This window comes from Pelophylax lessonae (assembly GCF_965119305.1).
Source record: "Pelophylax lessonae genome assembly, chromosome: 6".
In the NCBI taxonomy this organism is placed as follows: Eukaryota; Metazoa; Chordata; class Amphibia; order Anura; family Ranidae; genus Pelophylax; species Pelophylax lessonae.
The window spans coordinates 76,615,086-76,639,798 of NC_138773.1; the positions used below are offsets into that span (position 1 = coordinate 76,615,086).

The window sequence follows — 24,713 nt, forward strand, 5'->3', positions numbered from 1 at the left end:
TAGAAGACATATTGGATAAGATGTTTTTGTATATATTCCCATTCCTGTAACTCTCCGTAATGTCTTTTTCTCCCATCTCTCTGCATTGTTTCCAGAACCTGACCTGTAACGGTAGTCAGCCAAATGGGACGCACCGTAATGGCAGCACTGGCTGTGTGGAGGGGCTGGGCATGACCCCAGAGCAGTATAATCTGCTATACGCTATATATGCCTGGACGTGAGTATACGTGACTTTATTACACTGCTACGAATAGAATAATTGGGCTTGTCTATAAAAAAGATCCAAGAAACAGTCTGGTTCACTGGGCAATCCATTCGCCTTAAAGCCCTACTGAAGGCTTTTCATTATTGTTATGAAGTCAGACTGCACAAGTAAATGTTTTTAAAAAAAAAAAAATAATGTGTAAGTGCCTAAGGCCCCTTTCAAACGGGCGATTTGATCCGATCCACCTGTCAGTTTTTCAGGCAGACCTGATTGGATGCTCCATGCATCCCTATGGGGCAGTGGGTGTCAGAGGAGACCTCTCTGCTGACACTCGCTGCTATCCGATTCCGATCCTATCCGGACGGATGGAAACGCTATTTTCCATCCGTCTGGAGGATCGGATCGCATGAAAACGGACAGGCGGTCTGTTCTCCTCCGATCCCCCATAGAGGACAGCAGGGATCTGACCGCTCCATCTCTGCACACAGAGTGGAGATGGAGCTGTCATCCGCCTGCTCAGCAGGGTTTGGCAGATCGATCCCCCCTGCTGAGCAGAACAGACCCGTCGGGCAGGGCGCCTTAGTGCCGGGTCAGACTTGTGCGATGCGGGAAGGCTGCGAATTCGCAGCCTGTTCCCGCATCGCATCCGCACAAGAGGCAGTTCACACTGCCATATGCGATACGCTGGGGCTGTCAATGAAATGTTAACGACACCCCCAGTTTGATCGCATATCGCAGTGCGATCTGACAGTTCGCACAGGATCGGATCACACAAGTGTGATCCACTGTGCGATTTGATCCTGATGCGGCTGAAAAAATGCCTCATGTGCGAGTTGTTCGGGTGCAGTGCAAATTTAGCCATACAAAGTGTATGGCTGAATTCGCACTGCACATCTGATCACATGTAATGAAGGAGCAGTGTGCTCCGATATTACATGCGATCGCCGCACACGCGGAAGTGTGAACCGGCACTAAAACTGTGTAATGTACGCATTTATATATTCTCTTGTCCCACGAGGCCCATATTCCACCCCAAATAAATGTGCAATTATTCAAATAAAGTAATTTTGTTTGTAATATTGTAATAAATACCTATGTCATCACTGGGTCTGCTTGCTGGTCAGTGTTCAGAGTTTGATGGAAAGGGCTGACAGGCTCCTGTAAACTTCAAAGCACGCTTCTTTCAAGAGTGTGTAGCACTGCCCCCTTAAGAGCTGCTGATATTTCACACTTCCTGGATTCCCCTGGGTTACCCGTAGCAACTGCATGCAGAAATCTTATACTTTACTTTCTTGGCTCAGTCAATGATCTGTCTGGGGTTTGTTGTTTTTGTTGTTTTATTTATATTGGGATAGGAGAAGGGATGAGTGGGATACTCCAACCTTGAACTATTCACAATTCTGAGGACTCCTTAACTTGAGAATGTGGCAAGGCCGCTGTTTCATCCTGTCACTGGATGAATCTGAGGTAAAATGTTCCTGTATGTATTTCTCTTCAGGGTACTCCCCCAGCACCCCCTTTCTGTGTACCAGCCGACACCCGTCCACTGACTATACTCCCTGGAGTGGTCCCCTTCCTGGGCAGACCCCTGGGCAAGATCCTCTGTACTCACAATACTGCTTTCCAGATTCTCGCAGTGCCCCAACTCCTCAGTCAGCTCTCCTGGACCTTTGGGTTCAGCTCTACAATGCTGGTTCACCAGGCCGACTGCCTGCGAACATCACCATCCACTTCAGAAAAGGAGGCAGCGGCCCTCCTAGGACTCTGCTTCCCGCCAAAAACCTTTTACCTCATGTGCCCCTGGCTTCATATACTCCACCCCACAATGCACCGAGAAAACTGTCTGTGCCAATCCCTGGGGCTGTGACAAAGCCTGTGTGTCGTTGGCCAGGTTTCCTCCACTGTCCAATGTGCCTCCCCATTGGACACAGTGGGGACACTCCCTCAGACCATATGAATCACACACTGAGCAGACCTAACTCACAGATCCTGCTCTCTGTTAAAGCGGAGTTTGCCCCCCCCCTTCCAAAAATTTAAAGTCAGCAGCTACACATACTGTAGCTGCTGACTTTTAATATTAGGACACTTACCTGCCCTGGAGTCCAGCGATGTCAGCACCGCAGCCGATGTTTCCATAGGCTGTCGGGTGCTGCCGCTGCCATTGCCGGTAAGGGAACCCCGGCAGTGAAGCTTTGCGGCTTCACAGGCGAGTCCCTACTGCGCATGCTGCGCATTCGGATTGGAGGAGGGGGCCAAAATTCCCAGGGACGGAGCTGTATCCTGGAAGTGGGAAAGGGTACCTGTCAAAAACAGGTACCCACCCCCCCCCTCCCCCCTATAAGGTGCCAAATGTGGGGGGGGGGGGAAAGCAAAGCAAATGAGCGGAAGTTCCACTTTTGGGTGGAACTCCGTTTTAAGCAGGGTGCAATATAGAATTTACCTGCTGCTCCTCTGATGGGCAGACAAAGCCAAAAACTATACTCACTCTCTAGCACCTATCTAGGAGGGTGCTACAAGTGTTATATGAAAGAACACATCCCTGGTATCCCTTTAGATGTTCATGCTCCTCCTCCCTGTTGACCACTGGGTACTGGAGACTTCAGTAGCTTGAGCATGCATGTGTAAAGTTATGCTGGGGATGTGTTCTATCCTATAATGCTCAGAAAAAAAATGATTGATGGTAGAAAGGAGCCAATAGCTCATAGAAGTGGGCAAAGGCTGAATGGATCAGGAGGACCTGGGGAATGATAATGATTGTTGTCATTCATTCATCAGATTAAGGCAGGCTCAAGAAGGCCACCCCCCCCCCCCCCCCCATCTCTGATTAAGATACTGAAGAAAGGAAAGACACTGCTCCAGGTGTATAGTGTGTGGTGATTGCCAGGAGATAGGATATCCAATAGAGTGTTGGCCCCGGCCCGCCTCCGTGGGAACACTTGTAGGAAAAGAAATAGCCGCACATCCAGGGATTCCAATAGGTTTCACATACCTCTTTTTCCAAAAAGTTGCAATTGAAGACACCAAAGACACCAGCATGAAGTCTCGTAGACGCGTTTTACACATACATCTTGTGCTTAATCATTACCCATCCCTGATTAAGCATGCATTTTTTCAAATCAAGTAATTTTGTTTTTAATAAATACCTCTATTGAGACCTAGTGATGCCATCACTGGTTCTGATTGCTGGTCAATGCTCAGAATTTGATGAAAAGGGCTGACAGGCTCCTGTAAACTTCACAGCACGCTGCCTGAAATCTTCTTTCAAGAGTGTTAAATGAAAGAACACATCCCTGGTATCCCCTTTTAGATGTGCATGTTCCTCCCTGCTGACCAGTTGGTGCTGGAGACTTCAGTTGCTTGAGCATACATGTGAAAAGTAATGCCGGGGATGTTTTCTATCATATAATGCTCAGGAAAAAAAAATGATTGATGGCAGAAAGAGCCAAAAGCTGATAGAAGTGGGCAAAGGCTGAATGGATCAGTAGGAGATGGGGAATGATTGTTGTCATTCATTTATCAGATGAAGGCAGGCTCAAGATGGTCGCTGCAGCTTCAAGGGGATATGTGGAGATCTACATTTCCGTGGAATTGAGAGTAATCAGTTTTAACACTGGAGAGTGGTCTTGCTACAAGTGTGGGAAAAAGATAGGATTGGAGTTCGGCTTTAAAACTGTTAGAATTTACGAATTTACTAATTTATTATGTGCTGGCAGCGTGAAGGAGATCGGACTGTTGCTCTTCCACAGAGCAGTCTTGTTCTCCAGTGATCTGACATTCCCTCTGCACGGCACTCTAACAAACAATGCTCATTCTTTGTGTTGTTGATTGGGGAATTCATTGTGCAGGGAGCTGTGTGGGAGCAGCAGGGATCTCTAGGGTGCTACTGCAGGGCAGCTTTCTACAGTTTTTTTTTTTTTTTTTTTTTTTAAGGCAGAAACATAATTAAAAAAAAAAAAATGCCAAATTCTTTACTCATTAAGCAGCTTAACTATAAAGGAATATTTAAAAAAACAAGACTTCGTGCCAGTTCACACTTCAGCGATGTCAACATCACATGTGACTCGAAGTGCACTGCTCTGCAAATCACATGCTATATCTGTGCGTACAATACAGATTGTATGGCTGAATTTGCATCGCATTCCGACCAATGTTGCACAGGACCTATTTTTTTGGTCTGCAGCAGAATCGATCGTATGGGTGTTCACACCTTATGCGATCCAAATCATGTCCGAACTGACAGTTTGCACTGCGATATGCGAACTGATCTGGGGGTGTCGTTAACTTTGGATTGACACACCCAGCGATTCACATATGGCAGTGTAAACTGCCTGCGAGTTGAGTGCTATGCTTGAACCCGCAGTGGATTCGCAGGGTTCCTGCATCGCATATGTGTGAACTGGGACTTCAGGTGTTCTTTAACAAATGCAATCAGATTGGTTGCTAAGTACAAGAGTGCATTTTTCATTTATTTTTCGTATGCATAAAGTCAAGGGTAACCTCATGTGTTCATATTGGGTATTAGTGCCGGTTCACATTTGTGCGATCACAGAGATCGCATGTAATTCGGAGCGCACAGTTTGCACTGCGACAGGTTGTAATGTATCCCCTAAATCCACGTCCATGAAGCAGATTTATCTGATAGATTTTCATGTTGGTTCAGGGGCATTGAAGCATTTGGGGCAATTGTCAGTAATGTACCTGCACTGGGAGTAGCAGGAGGCCAACTCTTGCACAATATGGTGTCCTTTGCATACATGTGAATGGTAATTGAAGGGGTAAGACTGAATCACACTAGACAGCACAATATCCAGAAGACTGCAACCTACATTTTATACTCTGAACTAGTTGTTATATCTTGTTCATAACAAATATAGTTGCAAATTATGTTCACAAATCTCCTCCACATTTCAGCTTTTCTGTGTTTTTTTTTTTTTTTTTTTTTTTTTTTTCTTCTCTTTCTCAGCAATGCGTTGGTTGTGATCATGGCGGGGTTCCTCATCGACAAGCTAGGGAACAGATGTGAGTTCTAAAGCATTTATTTGTGTGTTTATATGGATTCTTCAGTAGATTTAAAGATCAGTTATGGTGATAATATAATTATATATATATATATATACATACACACACTCTGCAATAGCTGGGGGACACTGAGAGCCAATCAGGTGTGCTGCATGCACATGTGCTGACAGGAGGAAATTGCCAGTCCATGGGCTTATTTGTCATCTGTAGCATTTTAACTTTCCAATCACAGACCTAGCTGTGTTACCCCCACCCACCAACCTGGCTGCGCTGTGTGGCAGATCTATGTAAATCTACAAACTGAATAAACAGAATCACGAAGCCTTACAAGTATATCCACTCCTGTATATGTAATTCAAGTGTATGAGCTGTATGCCTGGAGTTCCGACTTTAATTTGAATATTCTAAGAATTAATGCATGGTAGATGTTCCTGAAATCTGCTGATCCCTCACTCTGCTCCAGGACTGAATAGACCTATTGAATGCTTGTTCGAATATAGGAGACCATAAACAAAAAATTTATGAAAGAATTTAATAATCAGATTTTATTGCATTTACTAACTGAAACAATAGCTGAATGTGTAGGGTTATAAAAGAGACAAAAATGTTTTTAAAAATGCATGCTTTTGATTTATTTTGCCAGTCGGGCTCTTCCTCTTTTCCTTCCTGACCGTACTGGGCTCCTCCATTTTTGCACTGGGATCACACTTTAAAGGAACCCCCTACTTGCTGCCTCTGATGTTAACTGGACGCTTGTTGTTTGGCTCTGGGAATGGATCACTGACAAGTAAGGTGCTATAAATCTCTCCCAAGATCTGGTATTGTTCTTTAAATGCAGAATAAAAAAATTGCTTTGGTGACATTTTTTCCTGTTTATTTCCTGGTGCATGATGGGAGAACATAGCTACTCCTGTGAAAAAGTAAATACACACCATGGAAAATGTTGACTGCATTCAAATTGTGCCTAAAGATAAATGTGATCTACTTGAACAAATGACACATAATATTGACATGTGTATTCATTTCCATGATCTAAATTAACAGAAATGTAGATTTTAGGGATAGACTGATATGGTTTATTCAGAGCCGATAACGATATTTTGGTCACAACGTATCGGTATGGGCTGATATTTTGTACATTTAAAGTTTTGAAAAATAAAGACAATTTTTAACACAAATCTGGTACTGAACATGTTAATTTTTGTTTAATCCTTTAATGGCTGGCTTGCTGGCACCCTGAGGTGGGTGGCTGTCTGGCAACTGTGGTGGGTGGCTGCCTGGTAAAGGGCCTGTGGGCGGCTGGCTGGTACAGGGCCTGTGGGTGGCTGGATGTCTGGCACCCTGTGGTGGGTGGCTGGCTGTCTGGCACCCTGTGGTGGGTGGCTGGCTGTCTGGCACCCTGTGGTGGGTGGCTGGCTGTCTGGCACCCTGTGGTGGGTGGCTGGCTGTCTGGCACCCTGTGGTGGGTGGCTGGCTGGCACAGGGCCTGTGGGTGGCTGGCACAGGGCCTGTGGGTGGCTGGTACAGTGCCTCTGGCTGGCTGGTACAGTGCCTCTGGCTGGCTGGTACAGGGCCTGTGGCTGGCTGGCTAGTACAGGGCCTGTGGCTGGCTGGCTCGCTGGTACAGTGCCTGTGGCTGGCTGGCTGGTACAGGGCCTGTGGATGTGGGTGGGTGGCTGGCTGGCACCAGGCTGCTGTAGGTGGGTGTATGGCTGTGATACACTCCCACGAGACTAGTCCCGACTCCAGACGAGGGAGGCGGCCTAAGAAGGAAGAATGACGTCCCAAAAATATCAGCCAGTTCCGGGGGGCCGATACCGATATATTGGGGAAAGTGCATGTCGGCCCCAGATGTATTGGCCTCGGTCTATCGCTAGTAGATTTGTCATATGGAAATGCAAGTACACCCCTACATTTACCACCACTTAAAATCCCCAAAAAAATTAATCTGATCTATGCCAATGATTATTACCTCTTAGGGAGTATGCAGGTGGAAGCTGTCTTATTTAAACCTCAGATATCTAGGCAGCACAGTTTTCTAAGTAGTTAGCATTTCCGCCTGGTAGAACTTGGGTTCAAATCACAACCACGGCACAACCTGCTTGGAGTTTGCATGTTCTCACTGTGCAGTTTTCCTCTGGATACTCTGGTTTCCCCCCACTCTTTAAAGACATGCTGGTAGGTTAATTGGCTCCTGTCTAAATTAGCCCTAGCATGTGTATGTACAGTATGAATGTGAGTTAGGGACCTTAGATTGTAAGCTCCATGAGAGCAAGGACTGATGTCAATGTATAATATACATGCAAAGCGCTGCATAAATTGATGGCGTAAGTATAAGGAGAAGGATAAGTATCTGTAATAAATAAATCTAGGGTTTGTTCTCTTTGCTGTTCATTTGTGTAGCGTCATCATGCCAAGATCAATATAGCTCTCTAGGCCCTTCATAAAAAAGATGTGGGTGCCTATGAGTCTGGAAAAGGATTTAAAAAGATTGCCAAATATTTTGATTATTTTCCCTACAGGGGAATGAATGTTTTATACGTTTTGTAAATTTTCACAAAATTGCTAATTTTTCAAGGACCTAAGCTAAACATTTGCTAAAAAAAGTCTGCAAGAACCCCAGAATTTCATAGTTGGGTATTCAGGTAAATTGCAACAGTTGGGGTCAAAGTACATGCATCTACAATCTAAATGGGATTGCATCAATTCAACCTGCATGAGAAGTGTGTTAGGAAACAGCATTTCCTGTCCCGAAAAAAGGCAAGATTACAGTAAGAATATTAGAGTAAGATTACAGTTTGCCATTGAACATATAGGCAGAAACTAGCCCTTCTGGAACAATATGTTAAAAATTGATCAAAGATAGTTGTTTGGTCTCAGTGATAGTAGACCTATTTACCGCAAACCACAGACAGTATTTCAATAGATGAACCTGATACCAATTGTGACGCATGGTGGTAGGAATGTTATGGTTTGTAGTTGCTTTAAAGTGGTTGTAAACCCACTTTGGTGACATTTACCTATAGGTAAGCCTATATTAAGGCTTACCTATAGGTGCTGTAAATATCTCCTAAACATGCACAGTTTAGGAGATATTTACAGTGCATGCAGCCGATGAAATCATCGGCGCAATCGCTCTGAAGGAACGGCCACCCGTGCCGTTCCTTCAGAGCCCAGTGCATGCGCAGGAGTGATGTAATCGCGAACAATGAAGCAGGGTCGCCGGACATGTCGGCCGCCCTGTCGCTGAGCAGGCGGCACTGCGAGGGCTTCGTTTTAAGGTAAGTATTTCATAATGAGCTAGTATGCAATGCATACTAGCTCATTATGCCTTTTGTCTTTTACAGGTTTTTTTTCTCCTTCCTTTTTTTTTTTTTTTTTTTTTTTTTTTTTTACTTCCTCTTTAAAAACATGCCATCTGTGCAAAAGTTGAAGTTGAGCTTGAAATGAGTCTTTCAACATTATCATGATCAGAAGCACGCTAGCAAATTCAAGAATGGCTCAAAAAGAGGAAATAGAACCTAGTGAAAGCTCTGATTTGATTTCTGTTGAAATTTTCTAAGGGGATTTTGAAACGGGCTGTCCATGCAACTGTTCATTCGTAGGCACTGTTTGAATAAAAGATCAAATGCTTGCCTATTCAAGTATGTTTGTTTGAAGATGTCAACAATTTTTATGCGGTGTACTTAATTTTTCACGTAACTGTATATGTATAAATGGACAATATATGGTTTTCGTTGCACCCAATGTCCTCCAATGTTGAACAAGGTTTTCTTTGATTTCTTCAGTTGTACAGAATCGTATCACAGCCTTCTGGTTCAAAGGCAAAGAGCTGGCACTGGCCTTTGGTTTGACCCTGTCATTCTCCCGTTTGGGTAGTGTTCTTAACTTCTTCCTCACCCAGAGGTTTGACGAGCACTTTGGAATCCAGTGGACCCTTTGGGGAGGTGAGCAGCTTTTTTAGAGGTAACCTATAATTTTTTTTAGTCCGTTTTTTTGTAAATTCTTTGTCCAAATCCATAATATAAAGTATCTAAATGCAAATTCCAGCTCCGTAGTCTAGTCAACGGTCGTGCTGCTGGGTCAGGCTGGGACAGGGAGGTGTCCTCTGTCTCAGTCTAATCCATCTAGTGCCTCCTCTGTCTTTTCGAGCTGGTGCCCTTTCTTCAGTCTTATCCAATTGTGCCCCCTCTCTAAGTACTATAGAGCTGGTGTCCCCTGTCTCGGTCTGATCCAGCTGGGGCCCCCTGTCCCGGTCTGATCCAGCTGGGGCCCCCTGTCCACACTTCTCCATACTTAGCTTGCCATCCGTGCATCAAAAAGCACCTGCTTTGACCCTTTTGGCACAGATGCTTTGCTTTGTGACATACTAATCAAAGGAGATTTCTTGCAGTGCTTATTTAGATATTTGTTTGCAGGAACCATTTTATGTGTCCTGGGTTTCTGTTCTGCTGTTACCGTCAGTGTATTAGATAAAGTGGGCATGAAACAGTTGGGTCTTGATGGAGCCATCCAAGAAGAGTCCAAGAAAGTTGTAAGTAGTAGTTCCTTCAATCCAGGTATTTATATGGATGTCCCACAAAACTTTGCACCATCTATGTTTAGGGCCAGATTTCTATTTCTGATTTTTCCTAGGCCCGCTGTCTTGTGCCAGCCCACATCCAGCTAGCCAACATTAGTATTATATGAAAAATATCAGACATCATTGCAACACAAGCAACAGAAAGGTGCACATGTACTCACTTTTATACAGAGGAGAGTTCTAAACTAGGAACTAAGCTTTTCAGGATGGCATGTTGATGTTGCTCTAGTAGGTGTCAGTAATAACAATTAAATGTGATATTTTTTTTCTTCTCACCGTACAGCGAGTGCAGGACATTCGGCATTTACCACTACGATACTGGCTGCTGGTCCTTACCATCATGTTCTTCTATAATGGGGTCTTTCCATTTGTGGCAGATGCCAGGTAAATACTGTGCAGTACAGGGTTCGTCATGAAAAACCTGGGGAAAAGTCATGGAATTTTAAAATTGCAATTTCCTGGCCTGGAACAGTTTTGGAAAATAATTTAACCCACAAAGTTTTGGAAAAGTCATGGAAATTTGTTTCACAATCACTGTATATTCGAATATGCAGAAAAGAGAGAAAGGTGCCACTCAGTGTAGCCAGATATAAATAATTTTATTGACACATATTAAGAAATACATGGAGGTAAGCATCTACCTTCATAGCTTGGCGTCCTGGGTCCACGGTGTTTCCGTCCCTGAGGCTGGCCAGCAGCCGGGAGATGACACTAGGGGAGAACCAATCAGGGGACTCAGTCAGATCGAGGCAGCGGTGAAGCGCATACCTGCACACTGGAGGGCCGCAGGAACGTGATGAAGCGCGGGTAGGGGGGGGTTTCGGAGCACGCGTGAACCACTCCTTAGGACACTACACTGAGTGGCGCCTTTCTCTCTTTTCTGCCTGTTCGTGGGACTGTTGCTTCGGCCTAACAAAGAGCTGCCCTCGATGTAAGCGCCGCATTTGTGCATCTGTGCCATCCATGCCAGTCCGGCTGCACCTTATCTATCATGACTGTACACTACAAAGTTTGTCATTTATTTTAGTCAAAATATGCCCGGTGTAACATGGATTTTCTTCTTATTATTTAACGTGTATACATTATTATTTCATTATTATTTCATTTTATGAAACATTAGGTTAAGAATATTTACTTGAAGTCATAGAATTTTATTGGAAAAAATGTGTACAAACCCTGGCAGTATATATCTCTAGAATCTAGATTGTAAGTGATTCTCTTTGTTGAAAACTAACACTGTTTTCTTTAATTCACCAGCAAATTCATTCAAGACAAATACCCAGGATATGACCAGCAGACAGCGTCCTATATTGCTGGAGCTGTATATGACAGCTCTCTGGTTCTATCTGCAATTGTGGGGATACTAATTGTAAGTGTCGTGTAATACCCATTATGCAGCTTTCTGATCCACGGCTGTGTTGTCATGTCTGCACTGTGGCTACAGCCCAACCTGCATGTGGATCATATTTGGACCATGCGGTTTTCCTCCATGCAAACAGAACATAGAAAATTGGCTAAAAATATCCTCTACCTGCGCACCCTAAAGTGAATGACTAAACAAAAAAATACATAAATTTATGTGCAATAAAATCGATTAACTCAAAATGAGTTATATGAAGCAGCTGGTGGTCGTAAGGCTTCAAAGCCTGAAATGTGAACAAAATCAAAATTGACAAACCGCGCTCCTACAGTAATGGGTGAATCCAATATATACCATATTAGACTATAATAAAGTGCATAGAAATACCAAAGTGCTGTGTGGAGTCATTCACTTTAGGGTGCGCAGGTAGAGGATATTTTTAGCCAATTTTCTATGTTCTGATTGCATGGAGGAAAACCAAATGGTAAAACCATTGTGTATATATAAACCAACAAATCTAGTGCATTAAAATGTCCATTAACACCAAGGTGCTCATATACGTGCAATACATAAAATTGCAGGGATCTCCTCTAAGTTCTCCATTAAATAAACCGTGATCTTTGTGCTCTTGTCCAACATCATTAGGTAAAAAACCTACTGACCAGAGGTAAGCTTGGGTCTCACATTATAGAGTTTGACGAAGGGGACCCTCATAGCAATAGAGAGGCCCCTTGAAACGATCCACTCCAAAAAAACTCCAAAAACGATGCACCATAAATCGAAGGAAACAGAGCAAAAGATATTGGATGTAAACATAATTTTCTGTACCAGAGACAACGATCACCAGGACTAATAGACTGGGCTATCCTCCCTGATGGGACACAGATGGCAATAAAACCCTGACAGGGATTCAAACCCTTCCCTTGCAGAGCTAAAGATTTTGTGTTTACATACACTTTTCAATTGATTCTGAAACTTTATAGCAGTGCAGAAAATGACAATGATGGCACAGTGCTGCAACTTAGAGCAACCAGTCAGAATTCAGTTTCTAAAGTTATAGCACCAAAAGATGACTTGTGATTGGATGCATTAAAGAAGATCCATTATTTTATCTATTACAAGTTCTTACTGTAAATAGCTCCTTCAATTTTACACAGCACTTTACATAGACATTTTTCATTCACAGTAGTCCCTGCCCTCAAGGAGCTTACAATCTATGGTCCCTAACTCACATTCATACATAATGTACACATACTAGAGCCAATTTAGATAGGAGCCAATTAACCTACCAGCATGTTGGAGTGTGGGAGGAAACCCATGCAGGCATCTGGAAAAACATGCAAACTCCAGGCAGGTAGTGCCATGGTCAGTATTTGAACTGTAGGCAGAAGTGCTAACCACTTAGCCACTGTTTTGCCCTCTGATTATAATTTTTATTTTAAAGTTCTGTCACCTATGGGACAAAGTAGTTCTAAACATGGGACAAAGTTCTTCATCTACCATGTAGAAGTGATTTTTAACCCGTTATGAGGTCCAACCTGCCTTCCTCTCCTCCAGCCGCGGTCTATATGACAACAGCTACAAAGGAGACGGCTGATTCAAAACTGCAGCTTGTCTCGGATCTGACCATTTTCAAGGAGGGGAGATGTCAGCCCTGCATTCCTCTTGCTATAGGGCACAGAACTGTAAAATAAAAATGATGATGATAGATCTACTTTAAGTTTCTGTACTTCTTCATATGTACTTTGCAGGACCAGAGATAAAGGAATTGGTATTGGTAAACCTTTTTGCCATTGCATTGACTCTACATGCAGGTTCTGTGCCAGTGCTGCTTGGCCTATACCAGAATGTTGTTCTCTTTCAGGACTATCTGGGCATGAGAGGGATCCTGGCCGTCCTCTGTGCGATCCTGACGTTGCCAGTTTTTGCTCTCCTGGCTTTTACCTTCGTCCCTCCGCTGGTCTCTACCCTGTGGCTCGGGGTGACATATTCCTTTGCTGCGGTAAGGCTATAATGGTTCCCCTAATCATGGCATGCCATTCACTCGAACAATTTAAGTAAGCTTGTGGGTGTAATTTAGTTACAGTAACAGATGACAATTTCAGGGTAAATTCTGTCAAGTCAAAAAGTGCCAGGGACAGGCAGCTCTAGACAATGTAAAGGTTTCTAAAATCACCCGGTCAACCAATGTGTAAGGGTATCAGTGTGCAAAGTGTAAAGCAAATAGAGATAGTGGAGTGGAGTGTCATTGCTGGCAAGTGGAGAGGAAGTTTAACTTAACTGGAAAAAACAAGGGGGGGAATAAAAACAAGTAGGAGGCCTAAAAGATAAGGGAGAGAGGGGGGATAGGGTTGGGTGGTAGTGGTGGTAGGACCCATTGGGGAGAGCTGGATCTCAGCCCTAAGTGTGGATCTGGAAGACAAAGGTGTAATTGACTTAGTTTTCTGTCAAAATCCACTAAAAGTTAGTTTCTCTTACGTCCTCCGACAGTCGCCGCCTCTTCATATTCGTCACATATGGGGTATTAGACTTTGCTCCGAAGGAGTAGCTAGGCAACAGAATATGTTAACAATAAAGCTTTAACATATCCCACCCTCAAGGGGTGGTCCCCTCAGTCAATACCCTCCTACTTCCTGCAACCATATCTCAGTTTTAATGTCTAGCTTGTCAGGAGTGGCTGGCTCTCTCTGTGCTGGGACTTTTTGTCCCAGACTCTTTCTTCTTTTTGATATTTTGTTTGAGTTTTCTCTCTGCCTTTACTTAGCTGTTATTTTTGTCAGCATTAGTTAGTTCTTCGGACGAAGAGGATCATGCGGACTGGGTCTCGGGCTGATCCCCCTGGTCGCAGGTCGTGGGTCAGTGGCTTCCCAGTCTGCCATCGAGCGTTCAGCCAGGTATCGCTCCTGGCACAGTGAACGACCCATCCCTGTTCGGTGCAGGGATGATTGGTGAGGTGGCTACCTCACCGGACGCTGTGCGGTTTCTGAACCGCCATTGTGTGCGTCTTGAATTGCGACTCTCCCTGCCTCATGTGCAGCGGCTTGTTCGCCTGTGCGGGTTCCCCACGCCATGTGAGGTAAGTGTATCTATGTGGGGACCTGTCTGTCTGGGGGGGTCTCAGTCTGGGACTGTGTAACCTGCCTTTAATCACACTGCTTGTCTCCCTATCTCTCGGCTGCATGCTGTGGGCTGCAAGGGGGGGGGGGGAGCTGTATGACACTGAGTATGTCAGGCTGGGCAGTGTGAGGAGCTGTGTGCTGTGGGGCATGTTTTTAATGGCATGTTGGGGCATATACAGCGATCGCTGCGGCGATCTAACATGTATCCATATAATGGGATAATATTGTGTGTGATTTTATGCACTGTGGAGCGGCGATTTCGGCGCCAAACGACGCCATTTTACCGGCGCCCGCTCCGGCCGCATGGTTTACATGCACGGCGGCCATTTTCTTGTAGCCTCCATAGGCTTACATAGAGCGCCCTGGCAGCATCACTTCCTCTCTCCTGGAAGCACCGATCGAGGCAGCAGCAGCAGCGGAGTCTCCTCAGGTTTTATCCTTCTATTCCTGTGTTCCATTGCCTGTATTCAGTCTGTATATTCCCTGTGGGGGTCTCATTGTGCCTGAGTGTGGTGCGGTGGGCTGCGCTTGCCGCGCTTGCTGTAAGGGGGCAGTTAACCCTTGGTTGTCTGGCATACAGGGGCAATGGATTCTCAGGAGGGCAAGTTTCCCACAGTATTGGTGGAAAGCCAGGGGACCGCTGTTTCCCCCCCAGGGGGGGATTTAGCCACTATTGTGGCTGGCCTTGCTGCACAGGTGCAAATGCTGGTGGCTGCTCAATCTACTAAACGGCCCAGAGTTGCTCTGTCCTCTGATTCTGAGGGTGAAGGTGATGGGGCTGTTCTGGCGGGGACCCCCCTATCGGGGTCCCGCTCCTCTCTTGATCTAGTGGGGTCTGAGGTAGAGGCTGAAGTTGAGGGGGTTGATAATTCTCCCCCTGGCTCGCCTGAAGAGCTTGCAATCATGGATGAGTTGATTGCTTCCATTAAGCAGACGCTACGTTTGCAGGACGAGGTGTGTCCCCCAGCTGCCTTGGCGGCTTATGGGACGCAGAGAAAACGCAGGACGCCGCAGGTTTTTCCCTGCAATGCTGATTTTCAGCGCGCTGTTAAGGACCAATGGCGCGATTTGCGCAAGCCTTTTGCGGTGCCAAGTAAATTTAAGCTGCGTTATCCTTTCTCGCCTGCCACTGATGAACGGTGGTGTGTGCCTCCGCCGGTGGATCATGCTATTGCGGTTTTGAACAAAGCCACTGCGATCCCTGCAGAGGGATCCCCTGTTTTCCGTGATGCCACGGATAGGAGACTGGAGTCTCTTGCCCGTCATACTTATTCTGTTACGGGTTCTATGCTTAAGGCTCTGTTTGCTTCTCTCATGGCGGCCCAGGCGATCGCAAGTTGGACGCAGATGCTTAGGCGCGTCCTAGTGGCCGATTCGGCCTCGGCGGCGACCCTGGATATGGTGGATCAGATCCACCAGGGTGTCATGTATCTGTGTGATGCGGACCTGGACCTGATTCCGTTGGCCGCGCGTGTGCACAGCGTGGCGGTGTTGTCTCGCCGCCTGGTTTGGTTGAAATGTTGGTCGGTGGACCAATCTTCACGTAAAACCTTAGCCAATCTGCCTTATGATGGGTCTCGCCTTTTTGGGGAGTCCCTGGATGTGTTGATTAAGGGGATTACCGGGGGTAAGAGCACTCTCTTGCCCCATTTCCCCAAGGCTAAGGGGGCTTCTGGGAAGAAGCATGCTCAGTTTCGGCCCCCTCAGGGGTCCTTTCGTGCCTTTCGGCCGCACTACAAGGGCAAACCGTTCAAGGGCCAAGGCTCTCAGAAGAAGCCCTGGTCTGGGAAACAGAAGTCCGGTCAATCCGGACCTGCGGCCCATAACAGTTCGGCCTGAAGGGGCGCCCTCACCCAGTTTTGGGGTGGGGGGACGCTTGCTCGGTTTTCTTCAGCCCTGGTTGGCCCGTGTGAGGGACAGATGGGTTCTGGAAATCGTTCGATCTGGTTACAAGATCGAGTTTCTCTCTCGGCCGGAGAGCAGATTTTTTCCCTCAAATCTTCAACTGTCTCCAGAGCGCCTGCGGGATCTGCACCTGGCGGTGCGGGACCTGAGGGCTCAGGGAGTGGTGGTTCCGGTGCCTCATCGGGACAGATTTCGGGGGTTTTATTCCAATCTGTTCACCGTGCCCAGAAAGGAGGGCAAGGTTCGTCCGATTCTGGACTTGAAAGCTCTGAACCGCTCTGTGCGAGTTCGCAAGTTCCGCATGGAAGCCCTGCGCTCGGTGGTGGCTGCCCTGGTTCCGGGGGAATTCATGGCCTCCATCGATTTGAAGGATGCGTACCTTCACATCCCCATATTCGAGGGTCATCAGAAGTACCTTCGATTTGCCATTGCGGAGGATCACTACCAGTTGGTGGCGTTGCCCTTTGGGCTCGCCTCGGCTCCGCGGGTCTTCACCAAGGTGCTTGCACCGGTTCTGGCATTATTGAGAGCCCAGGGCATTTCTGTCCTGGGGTATCTGGACGACATTCTGGTTCGGTCTGCGACCAGACAGGGTCTGGAGAAGGACCTGTCTGTCACAATGCAAACTCTGCAGGAGTTCGGTTGGACGATAAATGTTCCAAAGTCGACACTGAGTCCGTCGGTTCGTCTCCCCTATCTGGGAATGATACTGGACTCGGTGCAGGCGAAGGTCTTCCTGCCGGAAGACAAACTCAGGACTCTTCAGGAGGAAGTCAGGTCCCTCAGGGACGTTCCACACTCGTCTCTGCGGACGGGTATGAGATGTCTGGGATTGATGGTCTCGGCCTTCGAGGCGATTCCTTTCGCGCAGTTTCACACGCGGGGTCTCCAAGCGGAGATCCTGTCCAGGTGGGACGGGCGACCTCAATCACTGGATCTTCAGATCTCGTTGAGTCATCGCACCAGGGAAAACCTTCTGTGGTGGCTCCAGTCCCCGTTGGTGTCCGGGGGCAAGTCTTTTCGTCCGATCTCGTGGACGATAATCACCACGGATGCCAGCCTGTCGGGCTGGGGTGGTGTTCTGGGCGTTCTGTCCGCCCAGGGGACCTGGTCGGAGGGGGAGTCTTCCCTTCCGATCAACATTCTGGAATTGCGTGCGATAAGGCTCTGTCTTCATCGCTGGACGGACCGGCTGCAGGGCTGCCCGGTTCGGGTGCAGACGGACAATGCCACGGCGGTGGCCTACATCAACCACCAAGGGGGCACCAGGAGTGCCCGAGCGGCTCGAGAAGTGGCCGACATTCTGTCTTGGGCCGAGACTCATGTCCCGGCGATAACGGCGGTTCACATTCCGGGAGTGGAGAACTGGCAGGCGGACTATCTGAGTCGCCAGACCCTGGATCAGGGGGAATGGTCTCTCCACCCGGCTGTCTTCCAGTTGTTGTGCGCGAAGTGGGGTCTTCCAGATGTGGACCTGTTCGCGTCTCGCCTCAACTACAAGGTGAAGAGGTTCGTGGCAAGGACGCGCGACCCTCGGGCAGACGCGTCGGACGCGTTAGTGGCCCCGTGGCATCAGTACAGGCTGATGTACGCGTTTCCACCGATTCAGTTGCTGTCCAGGTTCCTTCGCAGGTTGCACTCGGAACGCAGCACGGTGATTCTTGTGGCACCGGACTGGCCTCGCCGGTCCTGGTACGCAGACCTCGTGAATCTGGCGGTCGACGCTCCTTGGCGTCTGCCTCTTCGAGACGATCTACTGTCTCAAGGACCGATTTACCATCCTGCTTTACAGTCGCTGGCTTTGACGGCCTGGCTGTTGAGACCGAGGTCCTGAAGGAGAAGGGTCTCTCTCCAGAGGTCGTTCATACTTTGATCAACGCGAGGAAGTCTTCCTCGGGGAAGGTTTATTACCGTACTTGGAAGGCCTATTTTGCCTGGTGTGAGTCCAGGGGGTTTTCACCCCGCACGTACTCGGTTTCCCGTGTGCTGTCTTTCCTTCAGACGGGTGTCGATCAGCGTTTGGCGCTGGCTACGATTAAGGGTCAGGTGTCGGCGCTGGCCGTTCTATTTCAACGTCCCGTGGCTTCCAACTCCTTGGTTGGCACTTTTATTCAGGGTGTGCGGCATCTGGTTCCTCCTAGGAGGGATCCTTTGCCCCCTTGGGACTTGAATCTAGTTCTGTCTGTGTTACAACGTGCTCCTTTTGAACAGATCAGGGAGATCTCGTTGTCTATGTTGTCCAAAAAGGTCGCCTTTTTGGTGGCGATCACTTCGGCTCGCAGAGTGTCGGAACTGGCGGCTTTGTCCTGCAAGTCTCCGTACCTGGTTGTTCATTTGGATAAGGTGGTCTTGCGACCTAATCCTTCTTTTCTACCGAAACGAGTTTCGGAATTCCATCTTAACGAGGATATTGTTTTGCCTTCGTTGTGCACGAAGCCTAAACATCCAAAGGAGGTGAGATTGCACTCTCTGGATGTTGTTCGGGCGATAAGGGTTTACCTTAAATCGACTGAGTCTTTTCGTAAGACTGACTCCTTGTTTGTTCTTCCAGAGGGTCCTCGGAAGGGCATGGCGGCTTCCGCCTCTACCATTGCCAAATGGATCAGGCAGACCATTGAACAGGCCTATGCCTTGCAGGGGAAGGTTCCCCCTGTGCCTGTGAAGGCGCACTCTACTAGATCACTGAGTACGTCTTGGGCCTGCCGTCATGGGGCTTCTGTAGCCCAGGTGTGTAAGGCGGCGACTTGGTCGACCGTACACACTTTCACAAAATTCTACAAAGTAGATGTTCAGGCATCGGCGGATGCTTCCTTTGGCCGCAAGGTTCTTAGTGCGGCTGTTCCATAGGGTCCCTTATTGGGGACTCCTGGCTGTTGGGATAGCTTTTTTGTATCCCCTGGTTTTTTTGTCTTTTCCTGGGTTGTTGCTCCTGTTGAGCACTTATTTTTGCTGTTGCCCAGCTGGTTTCCTTCCTTTGGTAAGGTTCCTTTCTTTGATGTGGAGACTGCGTTGCCTTTCGGCGCGGATGCGTTTCCCACCCCTCATGTTTGCACTGCTTTGGGACGTCCCCATATGTGACGAATATGAAGAGGCGGCGACTGTCGGAGGACGTAAGAGAAAACGGAATTTTTGTAAAATCTTACCTGTAAAATTCCTTTCTCTGAGTCCTCCGACAGTCGCCGCCCCCGCCCCTCTTTTGGGGTTTGAATGTATACTCTACTGCTATTCCACTAAAACTGAGATATGGTTGCAGGAAGTAGGAGGGTATTGACTGAGGGGACCACCCCTTGAGGGTGGGATATGTTAAAGCTTTATTGTTAACATATTCTGTTGCCTAGCTACTCCTTCGGAGCAAAGTCTAATACCCCATATGTGACGAATATGAAGAGGCGGCGACTGTCGGAGGACTCAGAGAAAGGAATTTTACAGGTAAGATTTTACAAAAATTCCGTTTTTTGATCCAGGGTGAGTGTACATTATTGAATTTTAGGATTGTGTTAGTAAGGATTGCAGATAATCGTGAAACATGTTTTTTATATGACTTTAAAGCTAAACTCTGGAAAGGGGGAGGTGGCTAGCTCTGGCTGTCTGCGTTGCGCTTAAAGGCGGAGTCAGCTGTCAGTCAGGCAGCCAGGTAGATCCTGAAAATATTGCAAAGATAGATCAGTTAGAGTATTAGTTTCATACTGTATTGGATATATCCTTCTAAAATGACTAGGATGTAGGTCATGTGATCTCCGTGAAAGGTGTAGGTCGGGTTGGCTGATTTACTCCTTTTGCAGAGATTACATGACCCAATTTCTAGACTGCTGGTTATCTGGGTGGTACAAGAGGGGACCTGGAGCAGCATTTCTCCAAGAAAATATTTGTTTCCTGGTTGTGATTAATTAGATGGTCCAGAAAGACTGGTAGTACAGCATTATGTTAAAATGAGAGTGTTGGTTCATTTTTATGACAGTGATATACCAGTAGTACATCCTGAGTTCACTGGCTTCCCAGCTGATAATGTCTGTTTTCTACCCTCAGGCCAGCATGTGGCCCTCTATCCCTCTCGTGGTCCCACAAGCTACCCTCGGAACAGCCATGGGCCTGGCTACCTCTGTGCAGATGATTGGTATTGGAATTTCTAATCTTATTGTTGGCAGAATCCTTGGAACTAAATCCAGGTGTGTCCAAAATCTATAAATAACATTGACGTTTTACATAGAACCATCATATCAGTCTGTGTGGAGCTTACCCTTAACAATCCCGCTGCCAACACACACACACACACACACACACACACACACACACACACACACACACACACACACACACACACACACACACACACACACACACACACACACACACACACACACACACACACACACACACACACACGCAGTAGGCATAGTTTGTGAAGAGGTCAATTACTGAACCTGTATCATATGGGTGCTGAGAGGAAGTATTTATTTATTTTATGTGTTACAGGTACTTGTATAGTGCGGTTCAATTTATGCAGCACTTTACGTATACATTGTACATTTCACATCAGTCCCTGCCCCAAGAAGCTTACAGGCTAAGGCAGGGCTCAAAATTTCAAGTCCTGAGCTACTAGCCTGACCTTAAGAGTTACTCACCACCAGTTGCCCCACCCAACCCCCCTCCTGCCCAGCCCCTAATCCTGCCCCTAAACACGCCCTCATAAATGTATCTCATGAAATTACACTAGTAAATGTTTTATGCAGAATTAAGTTACAAAATTAATATTGGCAAAAACTTGATCAGTGCAGCGGGATCACAGGGAGGAATCGGGAAGAGAGCCAGCCTGATCAAACAGAGGATCTCCCACTGTGACATAGCCTGACTGTGAAACGCTGGCTGCTGTCAAACAAAGTCGCACCTTCTGGACCGGCTCCTATGATAGACGTCCCACTACTTCAATTTCCCGCCATTGGACCAGCGTGCTGTCTATCATAGAAGCCAGTTCAGGAGGCAGGACTTTGACAGCAGCCGGCATTTCAGATCCAATCTGTGTTGTAGGAGGAGTTCCCCTCTCTCTGAGATCGGCTCGCCCGGCTCTCCTCTCCCCACACTCTCCTGGCCAATCACTGGGAGGAGAATCGGCTCCCATTCAACCCCGCCCTGTGGCTCCACACTCGCCTTCAGCTTATTTCCACTTGCCAAATGCAAGCAGGAAATTTTGAGGGCTGATGTAAGATCCCTAACTCCCATTCATACATACACATACTAAGGCCAGTTTAGACAAGAGCCAATCAACCTACCAGTGTGTCTTTTGGAGTGTGGGAAGAATACCAGAGTACCTGGAGGAAATCCACTCAGGCACAGGGGGAACATGCAAATTTCAGGCAGGTTGTGCCATCGTTGGGATTCGAACCAAAGATCCTAGTGCTGTCAGGTGGAAGTGCTAACCCCTTGGCCATTGTGCTGCCCAGGAAGTTTACCCAAACATCAGGGGAAAGGGGGGGTTTGTAAATACAATGTTTTAAAGGTCTTTGTGGAAATTGTTCAGTTGTTCTAATTTATTTGATTTCCTTTTGTCTCTAGTGAAGCGAAGATCCCATTGTGGCGCTGGCAGCAGATGATGATATTCATGTTGGCAAATACCATTGCTTGTATAGTGACCTCTGTGACCTTGAATATAGTGGATAAAAAACAGGTAATAGTTGCATAGAAAGCCGATCGGTGACGGCATAGAACACTGAAACACTGTATAGAATGATGTGAGCAACCAATCACTGTATAGAACGTTGAGCAAGCATTCCCTGCATAGAAAACTGATTTTGTGTAATATTCAAAGAAAGTATTGGTGTAATTGATTTCTAAAAAGTTATGATAGTTTTGTCAAATTGTATCAGCTGATTTTATCATTGCACATGGCCAGCATTAGAGTCATGGCACACTTGCAATTTTATCGCTCTGAGGTTATTTTTTGTGACAATCTGCTGCTGGCTACAATACTTTATTCAGCTTCAGATTACTGGTATATGATCACGAAAAGTTGCATTGGATAACATGCTTAGGTACCAGAGCAAGTGTGCAAAAAGCCGACTGCTCAGGGACAGTAATGGTGGTGACACACACCTTTCATTGAGGGAAGTTTACTTTTTCTTGGAAACAGAAACTCTTAAGGCAATCAATCTGTACTGCTGTAGAATGACTCATGTGACAAGTATAACAATGTGTTATTACGTCCTTCGCTGATCTCTTCTTTCTGCATGTCACCAGGGAGGCACACTGAACAAGATGTCAAAGAGAAGACCTCAGACAGAGCCCGAATCCAGAGATGATGCTGACAGAACACCTATCCTGACTGATGAGGATGACCGCAACTCTATCAACTAAATTAGAGGATCACCAAACCCCAACGTAAAGGAAACCGCTATGAGATCTGTACGATGGTTGCATTGCAGAGATCACCTGAAACTGCTAGTTGCCTAGATTCATGCTGACCCTTCATTTTTTTTCAAGGCGCAGACTGGAAACCAGTATAGGTTTAAGGATTTTTGATTGTCATTTGCTGCCTTGCTGGTCCAGGCCATTGAACTCTGAAGCATTGAAGCTAAAAACAGCCAGACAATTAGCAATTTCAGAAGAGGACCAGCAATGGCAGCTAGCAGCGTTATCACATGACAGGTGCACTTTAATGCCTCATAGCTCCTTTCTAACCAACAATACATAAAGCAGAGCCGTGATCGTTATACTCAGCAAATTACATTTATCATTTCCCTATACTGGTTGTAGAAGTGTCCGTTGTATTCATTGAGGAAACTGTAGACACAACTCCCATTCACGTGCAGGGCTGCATTTACCATAATGACACACGTGAGCCAGTGCCTTGTAAAAGTGACTGGACGGCTGCACACTTCTACATAGCTAGGAGCCAGGAGTAAAAAATGCTATAGTGGCCAAGAATTTGTTTACATGCCACCACTGTCACTGACTTCGTTAGGTTGGTGGCAGCAAAAACATTACAGTTCAGGAAACATTAACCTTTAAACATTGACCTGGCCGTGCTGTGAATAAATACAGCAGATGTTGGTCACCGGGTGCCAGCCAATAGTTTTTCCCCCAGCACCCGGCGACCTTCATGATTAACACAGGACAGAGCCCTGGCTATGTAAACAGAGCAGAACCTCGTCCTGTCAGCGGGGAAGTAATGGATTTTGTTTCCCGGCAAAGCAAGCAATGATATCTATTACTTCCCATAGTAAAAGCACCTCACACAGTACACAAAAACACTGGCTAGGCAGAGATTTAACCCTTTGATCACCCTAGATGTTTAACCCTTCCCAGTCAGTGTCATTAGTACAGTGACAGTGCATATTTTTAGCACTGATCACTGTATTAGTGTCCCTGGTTCCCAAAAAGTGTCCGTGTCCGAATGTCCACCGCAATATCGCAGTCCCTCTAAGTCACTGATCGCCGCCATTACTAGTAAATAAATACAAATTCCAGCATATATTCCATAATTTGTCGATGCTATAATTTTTGTGCAAACCAATCAATATATGCCCAATGGGATTTTTTTTTTTTTTTTTACCAAAAACATGTAGCAGAATACATATTGGCCTAAATTTATCAAGGAATATGATTTTTACATTTTTTTTATTGGAAATGTTTTCTAGCAGAAAGTAAAACCTATTGTTTCTTTTTCAAATTGTCGGTCTTTTTTTGCTTATAGTGCAAAAAATAAAAATGCAGAGGTGATCAAATACCACCAAAAGAAAGCTCTATTTGTGGGGGGAAAAAGACATAAAATTTGTTTGGGTACAGCGTTGCATGACCGTGCATTTGTCAGTTAAAGGAACGCAGTGCCGTATCGCAAATAAGTGGCCTGGTCATGAAGGGGGGTAAATCTTTTGGAGGTCAAGTGGCTAAATTAACCCCTAGTGTCCTTTTTTATATTGATTACAAATTTTACAGTGAAGTTCACCTGAAATTATTTTTATTTGTTGTTCAATAGTGCGGTATGTTCTCCCTCTAGTGGCTATCTGTGTGTCAGTCAGTACATATGGCACCCTTGCTGAATGAGTGTTGAGGCAGGATGGGCCAGCAAGGAACATTTATTAGTAGCAGGGTAGAACATTGTGCTGCTTGATTGAAAGAAGTGGGATGAGTTAGATGGCCTGTCAGGTTTTTATTGATATGTGTCCTTTCCTATTCCTGTCTTGGTGACACCCAACCCGGGGCATTGCTGTCAGCTGGATTGATTGTTCCCTTTTTCTGTTTTCCACTGTCCATATATTCTTCTGGAAATCCACCGTGAGGTTGGTAGCAATGAAATCCTGGCAGATGATCTAACCCCTTTTGGCTGCAGACCCACTTTACATGATTATCTATCTATACTATGAAAACACTAAAGATTTCCTTAAATAGGTGCTACTTGCACACTTGATCATTTCACCGTAGATTAACATGCTGCAGTGTACATGGCTGGAAGGGACAGTGTGGATGGCAACAATGGGAACATTGCATTGTCTGAACGTTTTCTGCAATGATGAAGAACCATATAGCCAC

General features: G+C 46.3%; 1 protein-coding gene across 2 annotated transcripts in view; it reads left to right on the plus strand.

The window, feature by feature from the left end:
• Positions 1-22,984, plus strand: part of LOC309557576 (lysosomal dipeptide transporter MFSD1-like) — a 37,314-nt gene extending 14,330 nt beyond the window's left edge. For both annotated transcript variants that reach the window (XM_082260363.1, XM_082260364.1), the window contains 11 exons: positions 96-217; positions 5,169-5,224; positions 5,868-6,011; positions 9,013-9,171; positions 9,643-9,758; positions 10,090-10,190; positions 11,064-11,175; positions 13,031-13,168; positions 20,217-20,356; positions 21,741-21,852; positions 22,422-22,984. In XM_082260363.1, the coding sequence (XP_082116489.1) occupies positions 96-217; positions 5,169-5,224; positions 5,868-6,011; positions 9,013-9,171; positions 9,643-9,758; positions 10,090-10,190; positions 11,064-11,175; positions 13,031-13,168; positions 20,217-20,356; positions 21,741-21,852; positions 22,422-22,538 (1,317 nt within the window). In that variant the 3' untranslated portion in view covers positions 22,539-22,984. The remainder of the gene's footprint in view (positions 1-95; positions 218-5,168; positions 5,225-5,867; positions 6,012-9,012; positions 9,172-9,642; positions 9,759-10,089; positions 10,191-11,063; positions 11,176-13,030; positions 13,169-20,216; positions 20,357-21,740; positions 21,853-22,421) is intronic.
• The last annotated feature ends 1,729 nt before the right edge of the window (positions 22,985-24,713 follow it).